Source organism: Eubalaena glacialis, chromosome 1, assembly GCF_028564815.1.
Source record: "Eubalaena glacialis isolate mEubGla1 chromosome 1, mEubGla1.1.hap2.+ XY, whole genome shotgun sequence".
Taxonomy (NCBI): domain Eukaryota; kingdom Metazoa; phylum Chordata; class Mammalia; order Artiodactyla; family Balaenidae; genus Eubalaena; species Eubalaena glacialis.
Window position 1 is genome coordinate 27,051,528 of NC_083716.1, and position 18,030 is coordinate 27,069,557.

The following is an 18,030-nucleotide window of genomic DNA, read 5'->3' on the forward strand; positions in this document are numbered from 1 at the left end:
AAAGAAGCACAACAGCACTTGGCAGTTCCCTCTAGTTCATGTTTATTAGTCTGCATAGTGACTTCGATTTTCCAAACACTGGGGGAACCCCTCAACCCCATCCATCTTACATAGGAATGCAAGTTAATGTGTTTCAATGCCTATTATAAAAAACAAATACCGCTTTAAAAAAATCTGATTTAACACATTTTTATTTCACTTTTTTCCATTTCTTTATAAAACAGTCATCTCCTCACTAGCAGCTGTCTCCCCTAGACTGGGGGAGGGAATGGAGGAGGTTGGGCACCTCCAAAGAAAAGGGGGTGGGGGAGAAGGGCCCAGGGTTACCTCCTGAGGTTCTTCTGGGCCTGTTTCAACAATGTGTCAAAGTCAAGAGAATCAAATTTGCTCTTTACAGGAGCAGGGTCAAAGTCTTCCCGGTTGGAGTCTATAAAGGTAGAGAGAGACAAACATCAAGGTCTCTGAGTACACCTCCCAACCACAGCATCCTCAAATGGCCAGCTACCTCTCATGTCTATAATGGATGGAGCTAAAATCACCTGGATATTAAGTCAAAAGACAGGTGAGCACCCCTTTCTCCTCTCATCCCACCCCTTAGGCTCTTCACGTGTCAGAGGAAGACAAGTCTGCCTAGCTAGCGCCCCTCTCAAAAGGCTGGGGACCTTTTGAGGGAGGAGATGATACCAAAAGGCTCAGGGCCTCCCTCCACTCACCAAGATCAGAATAGCTTCTCTTGCAGAACTGCCTGCGGCCCCCAAAGCAGAGATCAAAGGGCTGTTCATCTGCTTGCCTCAGCTTGTGGCCACTCTCGATGGCTGCAAATGCCTCCTCGGCATAGCGATAAGTGACGAAGCCATAGTTGTCACTGGTGGGGAGGGTGAGACAGAGGCTGACATGGCTATTTGGGCACACGCCATGGAGAAGAGACAGCTCGCCAGGGTACAGTAATAGACTGGGGTGGTTCTTCTCATTCCCCAAATTGCCAGCCCTCTAACTGTAGAAATGAAGGTGCCTATATTGCCTAACACACCAGAGCAAGGGGGAAAGACAAAGAAGCATCAAGATAGATAATGAGACAGGACATCCTGACCTTAGGGCCCAACCTCACCCTTGGACACGGAAGTGGATGGTGCACTCCTCAATCTCTCCGAAAACAGAGAACCTCTGTTTCAGCTCTGACCTAGTCATGCGACCAGGTATCTTCCCAATGAAGACCACTCTTCTCTCTTCCTATGTTAGGTCAAGGAAAATTGACACACCATGAGCCAAGGCCATAGCTGCAGATGGCTCTCTGAGCTCATGTCATGGCTCAGGGACAAGCCCTCTCCTCCCAGGACCTGTTCCTCTACTCACTATTGCACGCTCCTTCTGCAGAACTCTCTGCCTTTGGTAATGGTCGTGTGAACGATAAGAACTGTACCTGACAAGAGAAGAAGGTGCCATCAGTGCCCCAGACATTAGGCAGCTCAAGTCTCAGAACTCTTAGGCACCTGCACCCCAGATGCACCGACTCCCTGAAAACATGCTCACCGCCGCCTCCTGTCACTTCTCCGGCGAGGAGATGGAGAGCGGGACCGACTTCGGGAACTAGATGATGAGGATGAGGAAGACGAGGAGGAAGATGAGGAGGAGGAAGAGGAAGAGCATCTTCGGGAACGTCCAGAGGAACTGCAACTGGACCTGGAGAACAAAGGGGCACACAGGAATGCTGGGAGCGGTGCAGGTATATTCCACTTACCTCACCTTGGCCCCAGCCCTGCCTCCCTGTCAGGAAGCTCAGGACCAAAGGCAAAGCAGAGCAGAGGAGATATAGAAGAACTCTTCACAGATGACCAAACTAAGAGCCTCATGAACTTTAGATGTTCTAGAGTATTTGGGCACAGATATTTATTTTCAATTATGCAATTAAAAATAGAAAAATATTTAACAAATCAGAAAGAATAAAAATAATGGAGACTCGGAGATAAAGGGCTGGGCCCTAGGTCTTACAATTAGCTGCGGGTGGGGAGGGGGGCAGGCCTGGGTCTCTGGGATCCTGCTCCCCTCATATGTCTCATGGGAGTACTATGACCACGGCATTTAGGGGATGCGCTAGACCTGTAGTAGGGGACATTTCTGAAGATAAGCTTCACCATCAAAAACCAAGAATTCTTCATTGATTAAGTGGAAAAATTTGGGTCTATTACTGAGAAAAAGGTACTGCCAGAAAATAGCTGAGGCCACAGTGACACCCAAAGGAACTGTCCCAGACTGTTTCCTCAACAGATGATTAAAGGAAGGACTGTTTGCCATTAACAACCCACCAGCCCACCATCCCACATACTACCAGGAAAATAGCAGAAATAAGGACTGATACAGTATGCAAAGGAATCAACGTGGTCAAGATCAAACCCTAATTGTCTCCCCAGGGCAGGTCTCCAGGAAGGAGGAGACCTCAGAGATATCCCAATCTCCAACAGGGGATAGAAGCTATCTTCTCACAGCTTGCCTCCTTCAAATCCAGGAAAGGGGGAGAAGACAAAAGCCAAAGACAGAAATAGAAGCCTTAGTGCCTGAAAGTATCAAAGTCAATGTGCTAAAGCTTTCAGAGTAAACCAGAGGAGAGAACTTCCAAAGTGGAGAGAACCTAACAGGCCATGAGAGCTCACCTTCGCCACCTCTTGTGTGGGGGGGAGAGGGACCGGGACCGGGACCGGGATGAGGAAGACGACGATGAGGATGAGGAGGAAGATGCTTCGCTGGTCCGGTTGGACCCAGAGCTGACAGAACGGCTGCTGCGGCCACGGCGGCCTTGCCAGCCCCGGCTTGGGGGGCTGGCTGACCTGCAGGCTTTTCGATAACAGCGCACTGACTGCTGCTTGGCTGAGGGATCAGGGAGAGTCCTAGTGTTCATGTCATTCCGGCAGGGTGAGGCCTCAGGGGACAGCAAGGTAGACGGGGCAAGGCAAGGGGCTGGGGGATCTGCCTGATCGTTGCTAGTCCTGTGATCAAGTGGCTTCTGGGAGGCAGCTGTGCATGGGGGCAGCGGGGTGGCTGGGCCCAGGGACAAGACAGGTTTGATGGTGATATCCTGATGGCGTTTGACATTCCATCGGGAGCCCACCTCTGGAATGACTAGGGCAGGCGTCTTTTTTGGGGGGGTCCTGCTCCGGACACAATAGTCATGGTCCCCAGAGCCCACATGGACTGGACTAGGGCCATGGACCCCTTCTTGGAGGCAGGCTGCAGCTGGATGTTTGGCCTCTGTAACTCCTTCAGGCTTCAGGGTTCCCTCCTGGGCGGTGGACTTAGGAGATTTGGCTTTGGCCAGCAGTGAGACAGCAGCCAGGGGCTTCCATAACTGATGGGGAGGGGTAGCTGGAGGGGTGAGCCCTGTGAGGGGAGGGAGGATGGAGATAGCAGGATGAGATCCGATTCTACACTTATAAACACTGTGAATATAGGCTCCAGAGATCCCCACTTCATCTCACAGAGTATACTAACAATGATCAACAGCCCAACTTCTCCCACTGTTACAACTGCTCCTTCCTCTGAGTTCCCCATCTTGGAGACCAGCAGTAGAAACCCAACCAGCTATGGTCCTCCTGAACTGTTCAACCTCTCACTGCCCAAACCTAGCTGGTGGCCAGGTCCTGTCTGTTCTACCTCTTCATTCTTAGACTCACCCCCTGCCCTCAGATCTGCCTGACTTCTGGGCTGCATCTTGCCTGAACTCATGTAATCGTCTCCTAATAACCTCCTACCTCCGGCATCACACCTGTCTTCTACATTCCTGCTGGTGGGAGCACCCAAAAACCAAAGTGGTAAAGTTTTTTCAATTGCTTCTTCAATGTACAGTATAAAGTCCAACCAGCTTTACATGGCATTCAAAGTTCCCATAACCTGACCTCCTGCTTTCCACTCCAGCTTTCTCTCTTCCTTGAGCTCTGCCCAGCACCCTGATCAACCACTACACTACAGCCAAAATGAACCACTCACAATTTCCCAAAACATACTGGGCTGGCTTTGCTTCTCCAGCTCACTCAAGCCATTCCATCTACCTAGAATGCCCATAAATCTACCTGATTGGTATCAGTGATTTTCTCAAGCCTCCGCTTTGAGGATTACCTTCTATATAACCCTGCCCTGACTGTCCCTCTTCAGATCCCACTATAAGCCACACAGGCTTCTTTAACACACAACATCTGAAACTCAACATGCTCATTTGTTTACACATCTGACATCTGCCCCCTGGACTGTGAGAACCTCAAGGACGAGGATCAGATCTCTGTATCCCCAACACCTACACACACTTGGTGCAAAGCAGGCTCTAAAAACATTTACTGCATAAACTAATCAAAGGCAGAGTTCCCCACCCTGAACCCACCTGCCACGTTGGCCAGTTCTGGGGCTTGTAACCGGTCTAGGGGCCTCTTCTCCTGGGGAGTGTCAACGCTGCTGGCGGGGGGAAAAGGGAAAGCCTGGTTCATTGCCTCCTCAACATCCTGTACATCTGCTTTGCTCACAAAGCAATGGGAGAGGGGTGCGTGCAGAGAGGAATGGGGGGCACAAACTGCCCCAATCATTCTCCTCCAGCACAAAAGGGGTCTTAGTGACTGAACTTTATGTACGTTGGGTCTCAACTCAGCTCTGCCCTATTCCTGGATGACCTTGAATACCCCCCACCTCCTCCAAGCCAGGAGCCTCTCGTGCCCAGCTCAAACCAACCCAAAATCAATGTGGAGGAAAATATGCTTGGCAAAACAGGATGGGGTATCATGAACATGAAAAAAAAAAAAAAAGGCCTCTTGGTGCTGGAAGAATGGGGAACAAGGAGGTCCAGGATGCCTGTGCCCCCCAAGGAGTCAGGGGAGCCCTAGCCATGAATATCCTCCCCCAGTTTTTCTTACACCATTACCAGTGTTGAGCAACCTTAACGCCTGTTAAATAAAGGAAAGAAATCCCCAAAAGCACGACTTGCCAGAAGATAAAAGGCATCACCATTTGGAACCCCAGACTGGAATCAGCCAGAGAATGGTACATATATATCCTCCTACTTCACCACTCAAGACAGTACCCTGTAGTGATGGGCTGAGCCGGGGGTGGGGAACAGGGAAAGACTAGAGCGGACTAAATGTCCCTGTAACAGAGGCATCCAGTTGACAGTCCTGGAGTGCCGGCCGGCTGCTGACCAACAGCTGTAGGGTAACTCACTCATGTCCCCATACTTACCCTGAGTTTCCTACAGCCAGGCTGTCAGCAGGAGCCGGGGGAGGGCATTCCTTTTTGGCTGCAAAGAAACCATACTAGTTAAAAGCCCAACCAGATGTTCCATACTGAGGAGGTGCAGAAGGGCTAGCTTTGAGACCCAAAGGAGGAAAATCCATTTTGCCTACATACTCCATTTGGGTCTCCCCAGAGATCCATTCTCCTCCAGTGGGTACCCAGGTATATTTTTAATCATGTCTCTTCTCTGCTCAGAAACAAGCACACTCCCCACTGAACCTGGGGAGTCCAAACTTCTAAGCCTAGCATTCCAGGCTCTACATAACCCACCTAACTAACTTCCTAGTCTTATAACCTACTCTTGATCTACACTTATATTTTCTATTTTGCCTTGTACTACAGATACCTGTTACCAATTCAGCAGTCATTTCTGCAAATTCTTCTCCCCACTCAGACCATAAGCTCATCTGAGAACAGGACGTAATATCTCCCGCAGCACCTAGATCCATGCCTTGTACTGAGAAGCTGAGCTATCCATTGCCTTTCAAATACACCACATGCGATCTTTCCTATACCTCTGCCTTTATTCACCACACAGTCTCTGAATTCCTGTCTTCCAAGGCTCACCTGGAGAGCTACCTCCCCAAATAACCCAACCCACTTGAATCTCCCCATCCATCTACTCTTTATAGTTCTTACCATGCTGTACCCACCACTCTCCCTGGCTTAGATTGTGTCACAGGTAAATCTTGTCTTCCCATTCCAATTAGGGGGCTGCTCTAGTGGCTGAGACTCCCCTTCTCCCTCCCCCCAGTTTAAGCAACTACAGGGCTAGGCCCAAAGGAAACATCAACAAAAAAGGGTTGGAGCAAAGCTACCCAGGTTTCCTCACCTTCTGATTTCTCAAATTGCTCCAGCAGACTGGACAGGTCCGATGCCTCAATTCCTGTGGAAGCATACAACACAGCCCCTATCAACTGAGTACACAGGTCCCAGAAGTCCCAAATCACCTCACTTCTTCCCCTAGGCTCCCCATGCCCACTGTACTAAGTAAAGCAAGGCAGCAACACAAAGCGGAAAGAATCAAACCAACCCAGACTTCTACCTCTCAAGAACTCTCCAAAGAAATCCAACAAAGGTCAGCCCCATCAAGGTAGTTTATCCTGTTTTATGGAGGACACTCCTCACACAACCCCCATGCCATTCTTCACACCAACTGAACGGTGTGGCACTCACCAATCTCACTGATGAAAGCCTGTACCACATCCTCAGGACCCTGGGTACGTGGGGTAGGCAGAAAGGACAGTGTCCTTAGACGGGCTGGGTGGACAGCAGGCAGTTTGGTGGTAGTGCTCTGCTTTGGTGCAGATGTGGAAACAGCCTTGGCAACAGGAGAGGGTGCCTTCTCCCTGGGCCTAGCTTCCTGGAGCTCAGGCTTTAGCCTCTCTGATGCAGGCTCAACAGCCACACTCTCAGCAGGCAGACACGGTGGAGCCTTGATCCGAGGGCTGTGCACCGGGGAGGACACCTTGTGTTTCAGATGGGGAGATGCAGGCACTGGCTTGACCTCCACCTTGGTGGGCTCTATCTGTGGAGTTCCCTGGCCAGCTGCCCCAAGACTGAGGGGAGGAGCCATCGGCACAGTTAGTACACTATCAGGAGGGCCAGGTGGGATGCCACTGGGCTCCACCTTGGGTGAGGGAACAGCTCTTCCAACAGAGGTTAGAGGCAAAGGAGGTGGGGGAACAGTAGGCCAGAATGGAGAGTGTTGCAGCCCTGGGCCCCATCCCAAGGACCCATAGGTACAGCTGGAGCTATAAGGTGGGACTGGGGCAGGAGGAGGTACCCAAGGCACATTGCAAGTGGAGGGCACAGCATAGGCACCTGGAGTACCAGACACTAGGGGCACCGTCGGTGGAGGGGGCAAGCAAGGATAGCCAGAAGGGGACAAGGGGGGATAACAAGGCCAGGGTGGCACAGGGGCATAGTGAGTAAAGGGATCAGGTGGCACTGGCCCCACAGACATTGGAACACTAGGAGGCTGCAAGGGTGGTGGGGGCAGACTGGGGACACCTTGCCCATTTGTGGGAAGGGGCAGCATGGGGGTCATGCCCAGCCCACCCGTGGGAAAAGGCAGGGCAGTGGGCATTGTGGGGGGCATGGACTGCACAGCAGGAGGTGGAGGTCTTGCTGGCAGTAGCATCTCTTGGGATGGCACCTGCTCAGTGGGAGTCGAGGTCATAGGTTTGCCTGCAGGTGGCTCAGGACTAGGAGAGGCAGGGCTGGGACCCACAGGTGCAAAGCAAGCCTCAGAAGGAGCCTCAGGGCTTCTCTGCAGAGTTGTCTTCTTGGCTGGGGCTGGAGGGACAAGACAAGGGATGTCTGCCAGCCCTGTGGGAGTTTCTGGGAGGCTGGGCCACTTCCCAGTTGGGGGCTGGGGGTTCCTCTCTTCTGCCTCTGCTTGGCGCTGCTGCCTTCGTCGCCGGTACTCAGACAGGCTAAGAGGCCGAGGCCTGGCTTCCTGGATTGTGGCACTAGTACTACTTTCCCCCTTCAGAGGACCCATGACCTCCTTGACTTCAGGACTGATGGCCTTTGGGGGATCTGAGGACTCTGACTCCAGGAGGAGCTGGGGGGCTGGACTCCCCTGGGCTGATGACACTGCACCACGTCTGGGATCAGTTGGCCTAGACTTAACTAGTACAGGGTCAACTGGAGCCAGGTCATTGGGAAGAGAGTCAACTTGTACTGGCTTGGCTAGGACAGGGTCAACTGGAGGCAAGTCATCTGAGATGGGAACAACCACTGCACGGTCAACTGCTGCTGAGTCAGGCAGAACTGGGTCAATCAGCACTGGGTCAGCTGGGAGAGGGTCAACCAGTTTAGGGTCAACAGGTACAGGGTCAGCCACAGTGGGATCAGGGTCAACCGCAGTGGGATCAGCTTCAACAGAGTCAAGTGGCATGGGGTCAGCTTGAGCAGAGTCAACCAGTGAGAGATGGGTTGAAACAGGGTTGGCTTGGATGGGGTCAACCAGGCTGGGGTAGAGGTCTAGAGGACCTTCTTTAGCAGGACTAGCTTGTCCAGCACTACTCTCCAAGTTCCCAGAGCCAGGCTTCTCCAAGGCAGCTGCCCAGGCCCGAGCCCAAGCCCGGGGCTTCCCTCTACCATGGGGAGGCGCAACCTCTCTTTGAAGGTCCTCCTGAGGCAAGCTGCCTCCCTGAGAGGTCAGCTCTGTAACTGCTGTAGACTGCCCACGAGAGGCTGACCTCAGCCTCCTGGCATAGCCTTCTGCACAGGAAGCTGGCTGCTCCTTGCTCTTCTTCCTCCTGCCCTTTCGAGCTCTCTGGGAACTTAGCATTGCGTTGGCTGGTGGGTTCTGAGGCCCCTTGGGTGCCATTGGCTCCATGACCTCCCTGGGCTCCAACAAGCAGGCTGACTCCAGCTTTTCCTTTGAGTCCAGTGGCAACCCCTCTTTCTCAGGGCAGAGGGCTTCCCTGGGCACAGCAGCCTCTGTCTCTGCCTCTAGTGTAGGCATGAGCAGCTGCAAGGCCGGACTGGCCTCTAGCGAGTCATCCAGGAGGACAGGCTGGGGTCCAGTAGGGATCTGTCGCACCACAACTGGGATCTCCAGGTCGTTGCCAGCTGTGGCCGCCTGGCCCACAATCTCCAGCACCACACAATCCTCAGGCAGCGTCAAATCATCTGGCTGCTCTTGAAGCTCATCCTCAAGTGCCGTCAGGTGGGTGAGGTTAGGCAGGCAGTACGGGTGCATGGCCCGCACCAGCTCACTCAGGGAGGAGATGCTCTCATCGCCAGCTGCCTGCACTGCCATCTCTGCTGCTACTGCTGTTTTATCTTCCTCCTCGGGACAGGCCAGGTGCATGGGGAAGTCTGCGATGCTGCTCACAGAGTTGTTGAGCTCCCCAGCAAGCATCTCGCTGCTGAAGCCGGCCACCTCCTCCTCTTCTTCCCCATCACTACGCTGCTGGGGAGGTGGGGACTGGCCCCAGCGGGGTCTTGACCTTGGGGGTCTCCAGCTAGGAAGCTTGGGGGAGGAGGTCTCCAAGAAAGAGGGTGGAGAGAAGTCCCAAGGAGGATCTGTGAGAGACATCTCAACCTACAGGAGAGAAGATAAGACATAGGAGTTTTCTGCAGGAATATCTTTTCCCAGACCTGTACCCATATATTCCTCCCCCTGGGAGTCCATGAGGCTCCCTAGGTCAGGCTTACCCCACTCACTCTACTACTGCCTGTGCTGGGCCCCAATGGGTCAGTCGGTGTGATGAGGTCACGTTCTGGGGGTGTCCGAGAGAGGCTGAGCAGCCTGTGCAGCTAAAAGGGAGAAAAAGACCTGAAATGTGTTTGTGCTTCAGAACTTTATGAGTAGGCTCGTGGATGTGGTTCTAACCTTTGCACCAACCACACACCCCCTTCCCCTCATCCCACACTTACAGAGGAGCCCTCCCGAGGTGACACAAGCAGCTCTGAGTCAGGAATGCTGTCAAATGGAGACAGGTTCTCGGAATCTGCATTGTCCAAGATCTCTGTTAGAGCTGTGAGCAGTGACACTTCATTCTGGTCCTCCAGAGATAACCTGCTCTGCTCAGGAAAGACAACAAGAAGGTCCCACCACCATCCCTATGACCTACCAGGCCACTGAGAAGGACTGGATGCCAAGAGAATCCCTCTCCCAGGCTCAGTTCAGCTCAATTTGCCAGAGAGAGATGTTAGTACCAGGAGGCATGGGTTCCAATCTCATTTACTACCATCTACCATCTCTCTAGTGTCAACAGAGACCTATCAAAATTGAGTCTTGAACTTATGTTTCATACTCCCTACACCCTCAGGTAAGATGTGGGATGCTCAGCAGACAACCCTTGGCTAAGCTGGAATTGGACTCAAAACAAAGATCAGAACCCTCTGAACATGTAAGTCAGGAGCCCAGGCAGGGTGAAAGGCCTTGGACGATAATCCAAGTCTGCCAGGGCATCCTCTTACATGGGATGCAGCCCAACTCTCACCGAGAAACAAAAACACACTTCAAGGACTCAGGCTGAGTATCTAGGAACCAAGGTGCTAGGAAAACAGAGCCACTGAGCCAAAGCTCCTGCCTGAAGACCTCCAAGCCCAGCCCCAGCTCACCTCTCCAAGGCCACCAAAATCTTCAATGAGGGAGATGAGGGAGGCATCCATATAGCTGTGCATGGTCCCCAGCAGTGTCCCATCCTGCAGTATCAGCTCCTCCATCTCTAAGTCCTTGTCCCTCAAACAGGGGCCCAGCCGAGATAGACTGACAAAGCCAGAATCATCCCCCTCCTCATGCAGCAGCACCTGGGGCAAAAGGGGATAAGGTCAGAAAGGCACAGTGAAGGCTGCAGGGCATGGGCCCTCGGGGGCAGCTGATCTATACACTCTGTAAACCAGGTACCCAGCCCTCCACCAATGGCCTCAGACTCAGCAGGAGCCCCAACACACTCTGGACTTGCTGGGCAGAGAGAAGTACAAACTATGAGCCACAGCCACAACCAGATGGCAGTGTTCAAGAACCTTCTGGGAAAAAAAAAGTTTAGACTCCATCCAGAAACACTTGGAACCACATGAGATTGATAAACTGGGGAATAAAAACATCAAAAAGACCAAGATTGTTCAGAAGAGTTATCTGCTGGCAGTGATGAAGACAGACATTCTGAGGGGCACACCAAAGGAGAGGAGGTCAGCAAGCAGGCAATTCCAACTACAACCACCTTACCTCCCTCAAATCCCACTTAGGCCTCTCTTCTCTGCTTAGCTCAAATCCCACCTTCTTCAAGAAGACACCTCAGGCTTCCCCAACGCATCTCTCCTCACACCCCGAATTCATACCTGTTCCTGTACCACTCACTTTTCTGGCAATCACATCCTACCCCCTTCCCTATCCCATGACATTCCTTGCATCATTACTAAAACTATATTCCAAGTTCCTTTGGGGCAAATAACTCTTTGTATTCTATTAGCTTATATTTTTCTTGGCTCTTGGAAGGGTTTAAACTGTGCTTATACTTCCTGGTCACCCACCATGCCTGGCACAGTGTATCACAGTATACACAGCTCAGAGTCACACTTATTTCGAACTTCTATTTTGAAGGCCCTACAGTGTGCCACCCAACCTCTCAAAGGTAGTCCCAAGGGAAAAGTCTCTTCCCTACCCCAACCAGGTTAGAGCAAAAGAAGAGAAAGCTTGATTCTGTGGATGGAAAAGCCCCGCCCCACCCCACCTCTTCCCTGAGAACTAACAACATCTTCAGCCTTGTCAGGCAGGGAGCCATCCGCCCAGGCCTGTCAAGAGTGTGGGCGTGGGCAGGGCCAGAAGTGGCTGGAAGGGCTGGCAAGGCCGGAGGCCAGAAGCAGGGGTATCTCCACTATACGAAATTATAGATGATGCAAAGGCCAGAGAACAGGAACAAACACGGACAAGCCAGTCTTACCTCTCCTTTGGCAGCAAAGGGAAACTCTGTACCTCTTCCAAAAGAAAAAAAAAGCAACAGGTGTGACTGCACCCCCCCCCCTCCTAATCAAGCTGAAGAGTAACAATGCCTAATGAGAGAAAAGGATAGATAGGGACACTTTAGGAGGCCAGGCCCAGAGATGAAGTAAAAGGTGGCAGGTTTTAGGCACTAACTCCTCCCAGGCCTTCACAATCCTGTAATTACAACTAGCAGCTGAATAGCACCTCGCTCAGCAAACACTCCCAGGTGAGCAAAGAGGCTGCATCTCTTGCCCTGCCACCTACCTGACCCAGCTACTAGGCCAGAATCTCAAGACACTGTCCAGCTTTATGAACCACCTATCACCACTTCCATCAGGCAGGTACTGGAGCCCCAGTCAGAGAACCCCCTCTTTACCTGACCTCACCCGTCCCTCCCCTCAAACCCCAAACAGCACAGCTCCCAGAGTACCAAGATCATGGAGAGGATAAGCCCAGGCTAAGAGTGTGCCAGCCACCAACATCTCTTAACTTTAACAACCTCCCGACTGGCTTTCCCATATCCGGCTTGTCCCTGCAGGGTTCAAAACCAGCTACAAACGTGAAAATACACATTTGATCACCTCTTGAGACACTCTCTAATCCCTCCAAGGGCATCTTCCTGCTCTTAAAGTCCTTAAATGGCTTACAGTGGTCCTGGTATTCCCCACCAGACTCCTCCAGCGTGTCTTCTCTCACCACTCTGTCTGTCTCTGTATACACCAGCCATACGGGTTTCTCCAATAAGCCATGTTCTCTCCCACCTCAAGGCCTTCACACACTGTTCCCTCTGAGGAAAGCTCCCCCTCCCCTCCGCTCCCCACAATCTCACCTTAAAATGTCTCTTCCCAGACCCTGCAAGGTAGATTACTACTGCTGATTATATAATATGCTGCACTTTCCTCTGTCCCCCTCATCATTATTTATTGTCTGTCTAACCTGATAAAAACATAAGATCCTGGAGGACAGGGACCATGTGTGGTTTACCACAGTATCCCCTATGTCTAAACATAATGGAATCTCAGTAAGTTGCTGGCTGATTGACTAGCTTCCACATACTCATCTTTGTGTGTGTGTGTTTGTGGTGAACAATCTCTCCATAAGACCCTCTCCAACCCCAAATGACTACCTAACTTGGACTACAGCTGGATCATGGATACTTCCTGCCTCTCCCCCACTGCTGCTGGTTGGGCAGCACCAGCCCCATAAGATGTGGCCTCTGAGAAAATAAGGGAAGAGCGGGTGGGCAGCTCCCAAGTTAGAGCCCCAGAAGCCACTCCCCACCCCCACCCCCAAGGGCCTGGATTGGTCTGCTAGAACTGATATTACCTGGCAGCCTGCAGCCCAACTCCCACCTAGAAACCAAAAAAGAAAAAAAAAAAAAAAGCTTTCAAGGACTCAGCTTAATTGCTTAAGAGAGATAACAGTTCAAACTAAGTCTTGCCGACCTCCACTCTGGGTGGGAACTTTTAAGAAGCCCTGGTGAGGAGTGGGACGATAACACTTTTAAGTATGGAAACTGAAGACCAGGAAAAAAAGAGTATGACAGAAAGAATGTCCCTCCCCATTTAGTAAACGTTCAACTAGTGTTGAGTAGTTCTCAGATCGCCTCCAACTTTTGCCATCCCCAGCAAAAATTCCAGAGAAGCTTAAACACAGACCATCTCAAATTTGTCTGTATCAATTCACAGGAGCAGGCCTTAGCTGCTTCCTCAAAAGAGATGCTTGAGGAAAAGTGAGGGAAGGAGAGGATTCCCTTTCCTTAAGCTTGTGCCATGTAAATGATGACACCTCCCATGCCCCTTGAATTACGAACGAGGCAGGACTGCAGGCAACAAAAACGCCAGTGCCCATGACTCACAACCCACCCCAAGCCGGTCGGACAGAGGCTGCCACTCCACAGCCCTTCAACCTCAGCCCTCTACCCTCCCCAACAAACTCCGCCATCCGCAGGGAACAGACTACCCGCACACCTGGAAAGTCCTTTACCATCCGTTGTCGAGGGGCGACGCGGACCAAAGCAAAAAGAAAAAAACTTCTCCAAGGCTCTGGGCAAAGTTGATTCTAACAGCCCCTACCTTCCTTCCTTCCCAGCCTGGGGCCCCCAGCGCCGATCGGAGATGGCGGGACCGGCTGAGACACACCCAGTTCCCGGCAGTGCGGCTCCAGCGCCGATACGAGATGCCCGGCAGCCTGGAGCGGGAGCCACGTGGACATCCCCTCCCCGCCCCCACGTGGACCCGAGGGCCTCCCCCCCACCCCCGCCCAACCCACGTGGGTGCCGGGGCCGCCTAGAGGGGGAGGGGAAGCAGACAAATTATCCCGGGAAAATCGCTCCCCCCCACCCCACGTGGCTCCGAAAAGGTATTGCGGCGCTGGGCTACAGGCAGCCCCCACTCGGCATCCTTAGAGGGAGGTCTTACTCTATTACTCTAAGTCCGAGTCCCCCACACACAGGGGCCAGGTTTCCTACACCCTGCTCTGCCCCTCCGGCGTTCCGGAGGAATGGCCATAAGGACCCGCCTCTGCCCGCATCCGCCCAGCAAACGACCCAGGTCCGCTCGGTCCAATCCGTCTTCCGCAGCCACCCGGCATCGACTCCCGAACGCTTCTTCCCTTTCCTGTGGCGTCCACGTGTCACCGCCCGGCACACGCCGCTTTGCTGCCAGCCGCGGGCCGCCCGCCAGTCTCACCTGCTCCCCGCCACTCACAGCGCCCACAGTGCCATACGGCGCTTGGCTCCGACTCCCCCAACTGCTGCTGCGCACTCCACCGCCAGGGTCGGGGCCGGGGCCCCCACTCGGAGGCGGCGCGACTCCGTCTCTTAGTCCCCGGCGCGCCGCCATCTTGGCCCCTGAACACCCGGCGCAGCTCTGATCGCCGGCGCCGCCTAGCCCAGCCGATTGTGGGAAGGGAACTACAACTCCCGAGAGACACTGCAAGACTACGGATCCCAGAAGACTGAGCTGCGATACCCATTTGCACCCGGGAAGAGGGCACTGGCCCCGCGAGGGAGCCTGGGAGTAGTAGTCGCATTCAGCAGAGCCTGAGTGGCACGTGCTATAGGCATACTGTAATGCATTATTTTGTGTTGCGCGGGGGGACCTAATTGGGGAGCGCGAGGTAATAAGGGAATAATTACCTTTTGCGTATCTTTTTATTTTCTCAATTTGTCCAACTGTCAGACTCCCTCTTTGTCTGACGTTTTACCTGCGGCACGTTCCTTTCGCCTGTCCAAGTGGGCCTGTGTTTTGAAACAGCACCCCCTCGTGGGCACCCGCACTCCAGGAGCTAAGCCTCACCCGCTACACTGCGGCACTACCGCGAGTTTAATCTTAGAACACAGCATTATCAGTGTCTCTCTGAGCTACTCAGAAACCCACGTTGGTGTCTCATTACCAAATTTACTTCCTGCTACTGCAGATCATCTTGCTATCTTCCAAATACAACAGGTGTTTTCCTGCCTTGTGGAAAACTTTAGCCTCTAAACATCTTTGATGCCCTATTTTATCCTGGAAAGACTTTTTGGTCATCCCAGCCAACCTTGATCCCTCTCTGTATTTCTACAGTCCATCACTATGTCTATTATTTACTCATTTGCCATTTAGAAGCTACTTCATATTGTTTTCTTTTTCTTTTTTTTCTTTTTTCTTTTTTTTAAGTGCTATCTTAAGCTTTATTCATGAGAACTCTATAGTAATACTTAGTAGTGATAAAATTAGTCCAGATTTATAATCAGGATATCTTTTAAGATATAGTTGTGTCGGGCTGGGATGAATTGGGAGATTGAGATTGACATCTGGGTCAATCTATTTCATACGCTGCTGCGTATGAAATAGATAACTAGTGAGGACCTGCTGTATAGCACAGGGAACTCTACTTGGTGCTCTGTGGTGACCTGAATGGGAGGAAATCCAAAAGGGCGGGGATATGTGTATACATATGGCTGGTTCACTTTGCTGTGCAGCAGGAGCTAGCACAACATTGTAAAGGAACTGTACCCCAATAAAAAATAAATATTTAAAAAACATATATATATATACACAAACACACATATAGTTGTGTCACTCTTTAAGATGTACCCTCTCAGATTTACAAAACAGAGAAAAAGAGCAAAGGATTCTAATAAGCTTAATATTCTCATAAATTTAAAATACAATATATATTACAATAATGAGTTTTAAATTCATGAAGGAAACAACCATGCATAATAAGATGTTCTTAGATTTAAATTGAAAAAGACCCTAACCTCAAAGCATCACTTCAACATTTTCCAGAAATAAATTAAAAACCCCCTGCAAAGAAAGATCCCAGCGTTCTGAGCTTCTGAGTTTGAACAGTGGTGACTTAACACAAACATCCTCTGGTTTTGCATTTAACATCTTTTTTATTATGATTTTAGGCAGCCTCTCTGCTAATGGGTGGGGTTGTGTTCCTGTCTTGCTAGTTGTTTGGCACAGCGTGTGCAGCACAGTAGCTTGCTGGTCGTTGAGTGGAGCTGGCTCGTAGCGTTGAGATGGAGATCTCTGGGAGAGCTTTCACCGTTTGATATTACGTGGGTCCGGGAGGTCTCTGGTGGACCAATATCCTGAACTCGGCTCTCCCACCTCAGAGGCTCAGGCCTGACACCCGGCCGGAGCACCAAGACCCTTTTGGGAGGTCTGAAGTCTTCTGCCAGCGTTCAGTAGGTGTTCTGTAAGAGTTGTTCCACATGTAGATGTATTTCTGATGTATCTTATGTAACTCCAAAGATGAAGGCTTTTTCCTTTTCCCTTCTGTGACAATTTCGGATGAAGATCGCCATCGCCCGGCCTTCCCCTTGTCCATTTTCTCCTCCTCTTGCTGGAATCGCAGTCGCTGTCTCTTTTTCTTTTTTTTTAATATTATTTATTTATTTGGTTGTGCTGGGTCTGTTGCAGCAGGCGGGCTCCTTAGTTGCGGCTTGTGGGCTCCTTAGTTGTGGCACGCAGGCTTCTTAGTTGTGGCATGTGAACTCTTGGTTGCGGCATGCATGTGGGATCTAGTTCCCTGACTAGGGATGGAACCCAGGCCCCCTGAATTGGGAGTGCAGAGTCTTAACCACTGTGCCACCAGGGAAGTCCCTGTTTTCTTATTTTTTAAAAAAGTTTTGTATTACAAAAGTTTAAAAATCACTTCAAAGAGTACAAAACTATTTAAGTAAGAAATATACTTGGCCTACAAATTCCAATCCCCAGATTTAACCCTTGTCACCTTTGGTGTGTATTCAGCCACACTTTTTCTCTATATATAAAAACGTATAGGTCCCAGTGAAGAAACATTCAAACATTACTTCCTGTCCTAGTCCCAGAGCCTGTAAAGGTGAATCCACTGGGGCTGGCTGGAGAAGAAGAGGAAAGTTTGTTCCAGAAGGAACTGAGGGATCATAAGGATTTCTAAACATGGGAAAGGGAGGAATAAATTATTTGTCAAAAATCAGTTGTGTATATTTTTTCCAGGCCCAAAGAAAGAACAAGTCACGTGTAATGGAATCTAACTCTTGGAGAATATCAATAGGGAATTTTCAAGTTATTTGTTACACAACCTAGCTGTTCTAATTAGCGTACAATCATTTCAGCCCCTCTAAATAAAAGGGTTTTGTTTTGTTTTATTTTGTTTTTGTTTTGGCCGCTCCGCGTGGCTTGTGGGATTTTAGTTCCCTGACCAGGGATTGAACCCAGGCCCTCGGCAGTGAGAGCGTGGAGTCCTAACCACTGGACCACCAGGGAATTCCCAAAAGTGTTTTTTTTAACCTTAAAAAAAATGTATAGGGACACACATTGACCTTTGTTCAAAAATGGGACCGTTCCACATGTATGGTTCTATTACTTGCTTTTTTTTCATGTAACAATATGTCCATTCATTAACCAATATATACTGAGATCTTGGTGAGTACCAGTTCCATTAAAAGAATATATCATTATTTAAATGAATATGTAATTTAATATCATTATCATTATTTAAATTATATTTGTGATTTCTAGTTTTTCACTATTACAAATTAAGTTACAGTGAACATTCTTGTACATGTATCTTTCCTTTTTTTTGCCGTGGGATCTTAGTTCCCTGACCAGGAATGGAACCCACACCCCCTGCAGTGGAAACACTGAGTCCTAACCACTGGACTCCCAAGGAATTCCCTTTTTTTTTTTTTTAATCTTTGCGTTTTTGTACACTCTTTCTATGGAATAGTTTCCTCGAAAGGAGATTGCTGAGTTAAAGGGTATATATGTACATTTGAAATTTCTGTGGACAATGCCAAACTGCCCTTCAGGAAGGTTGTATTAATACACATTCCCAGG

General features: G+C 50.6%; 1 protein-coding gene and 1 non-coding gene across 7 annotated transcripts; one reads left to right on the forward strand and one right to left on the reverse strand.

Moving 5' to 3' along the window:
• Nucleotides 1-35: 35 nt before the first annotated feature.
• PPRC1 (PPARG related coactivator 1) lies at nucleotides 36-14,562 on the reverse strand. 6 transcript variants are annotated; one of them, XM_061202739.1, is made up of 14 exons: nucleotides 14,404-14,562; nucleotides 10,351-10,539; nucleotides 9,661-9,807; nucleotides 9,448-9,540; nucleotides 6,442-9,325; nucleotides 6,098-6,151; nucleotides 5,212-5,269; nucleotides 4,367-4,437; nucleotides 2,649-3,372; nucleotides 1,531-1,680; nucleotides 1,354-1,420; nucleotides 1,109-1,230; nucleotides 714-865; nucleotides 36-427 (listed from the first exon to the last, which is right to left on the reverse strand). In XM_061202739.1, exons 1-14 carry the CDS (start codon nucleotides 14,554-14,556, stop codon nucleotides 324-326), a joined length of 4,968 nt encoding a protein of 1,655 aa, XP_061058722.1. In that variant the 5' UTR covers nucleotides 14,557-14,562; the 3' UTR covers nucleotides 36-323. The 6 variants fall into 6 exon arrangements, with proteins under 6 accessions (XP_061058722.1, XP_061058565.1, XP_061058642.1 ...); XM_061202582.1 differs by having other exon boundaries at nucleotides 4,367-4,434; nucleotides 9,439-9,540; XM_061202659.1 differs by having other exon boundaries at nucleotides 1,354-1,414; nucleotides 9,439-9,540.
• Nucleotides 14,563-16,993: 2,431 nt separating this feature from the next.
• LOC133079164 (small nucleolar RNA SNORD22) lies at nucleotides 16,994-17,113 on the forward strand. Its single transcript, XR_009698068.1, has one exon. It is a non-coding gene; the product is annotated as a small nucleolar RNA SNORD22 (small nucleolar RNA).
• Nucleotides 17,114-18,030: the final 917 nt, after the last annotated feature.

Excerpts from the sequence above, each read along its gene's own strand:
- PPRC1 (XM_061202517.1), bottom strand. The coding sequence starts at position 14,556 with ATGGCGGCGCGCCGGGGACTAAGAGACGGAGTCGCGCCGCCTCCGAGT. Across the intron at positions 10,540-14,403 it reads CTGTGAGTGGCGGGGAGCAG|GTGCTGCTGCATGAGGAGGG; the intron begins GTGAGACTGGCG and ends CTTTTGCCCCAG. Across the intron at positions 9,541-9,660 it reads CACCTCGGGAGGGCTCCTCT|CTGCACAGGCTGCTCAGCCT; the intron begins GTAAGTGTGGGA and ends TCTCCCTTTTAG.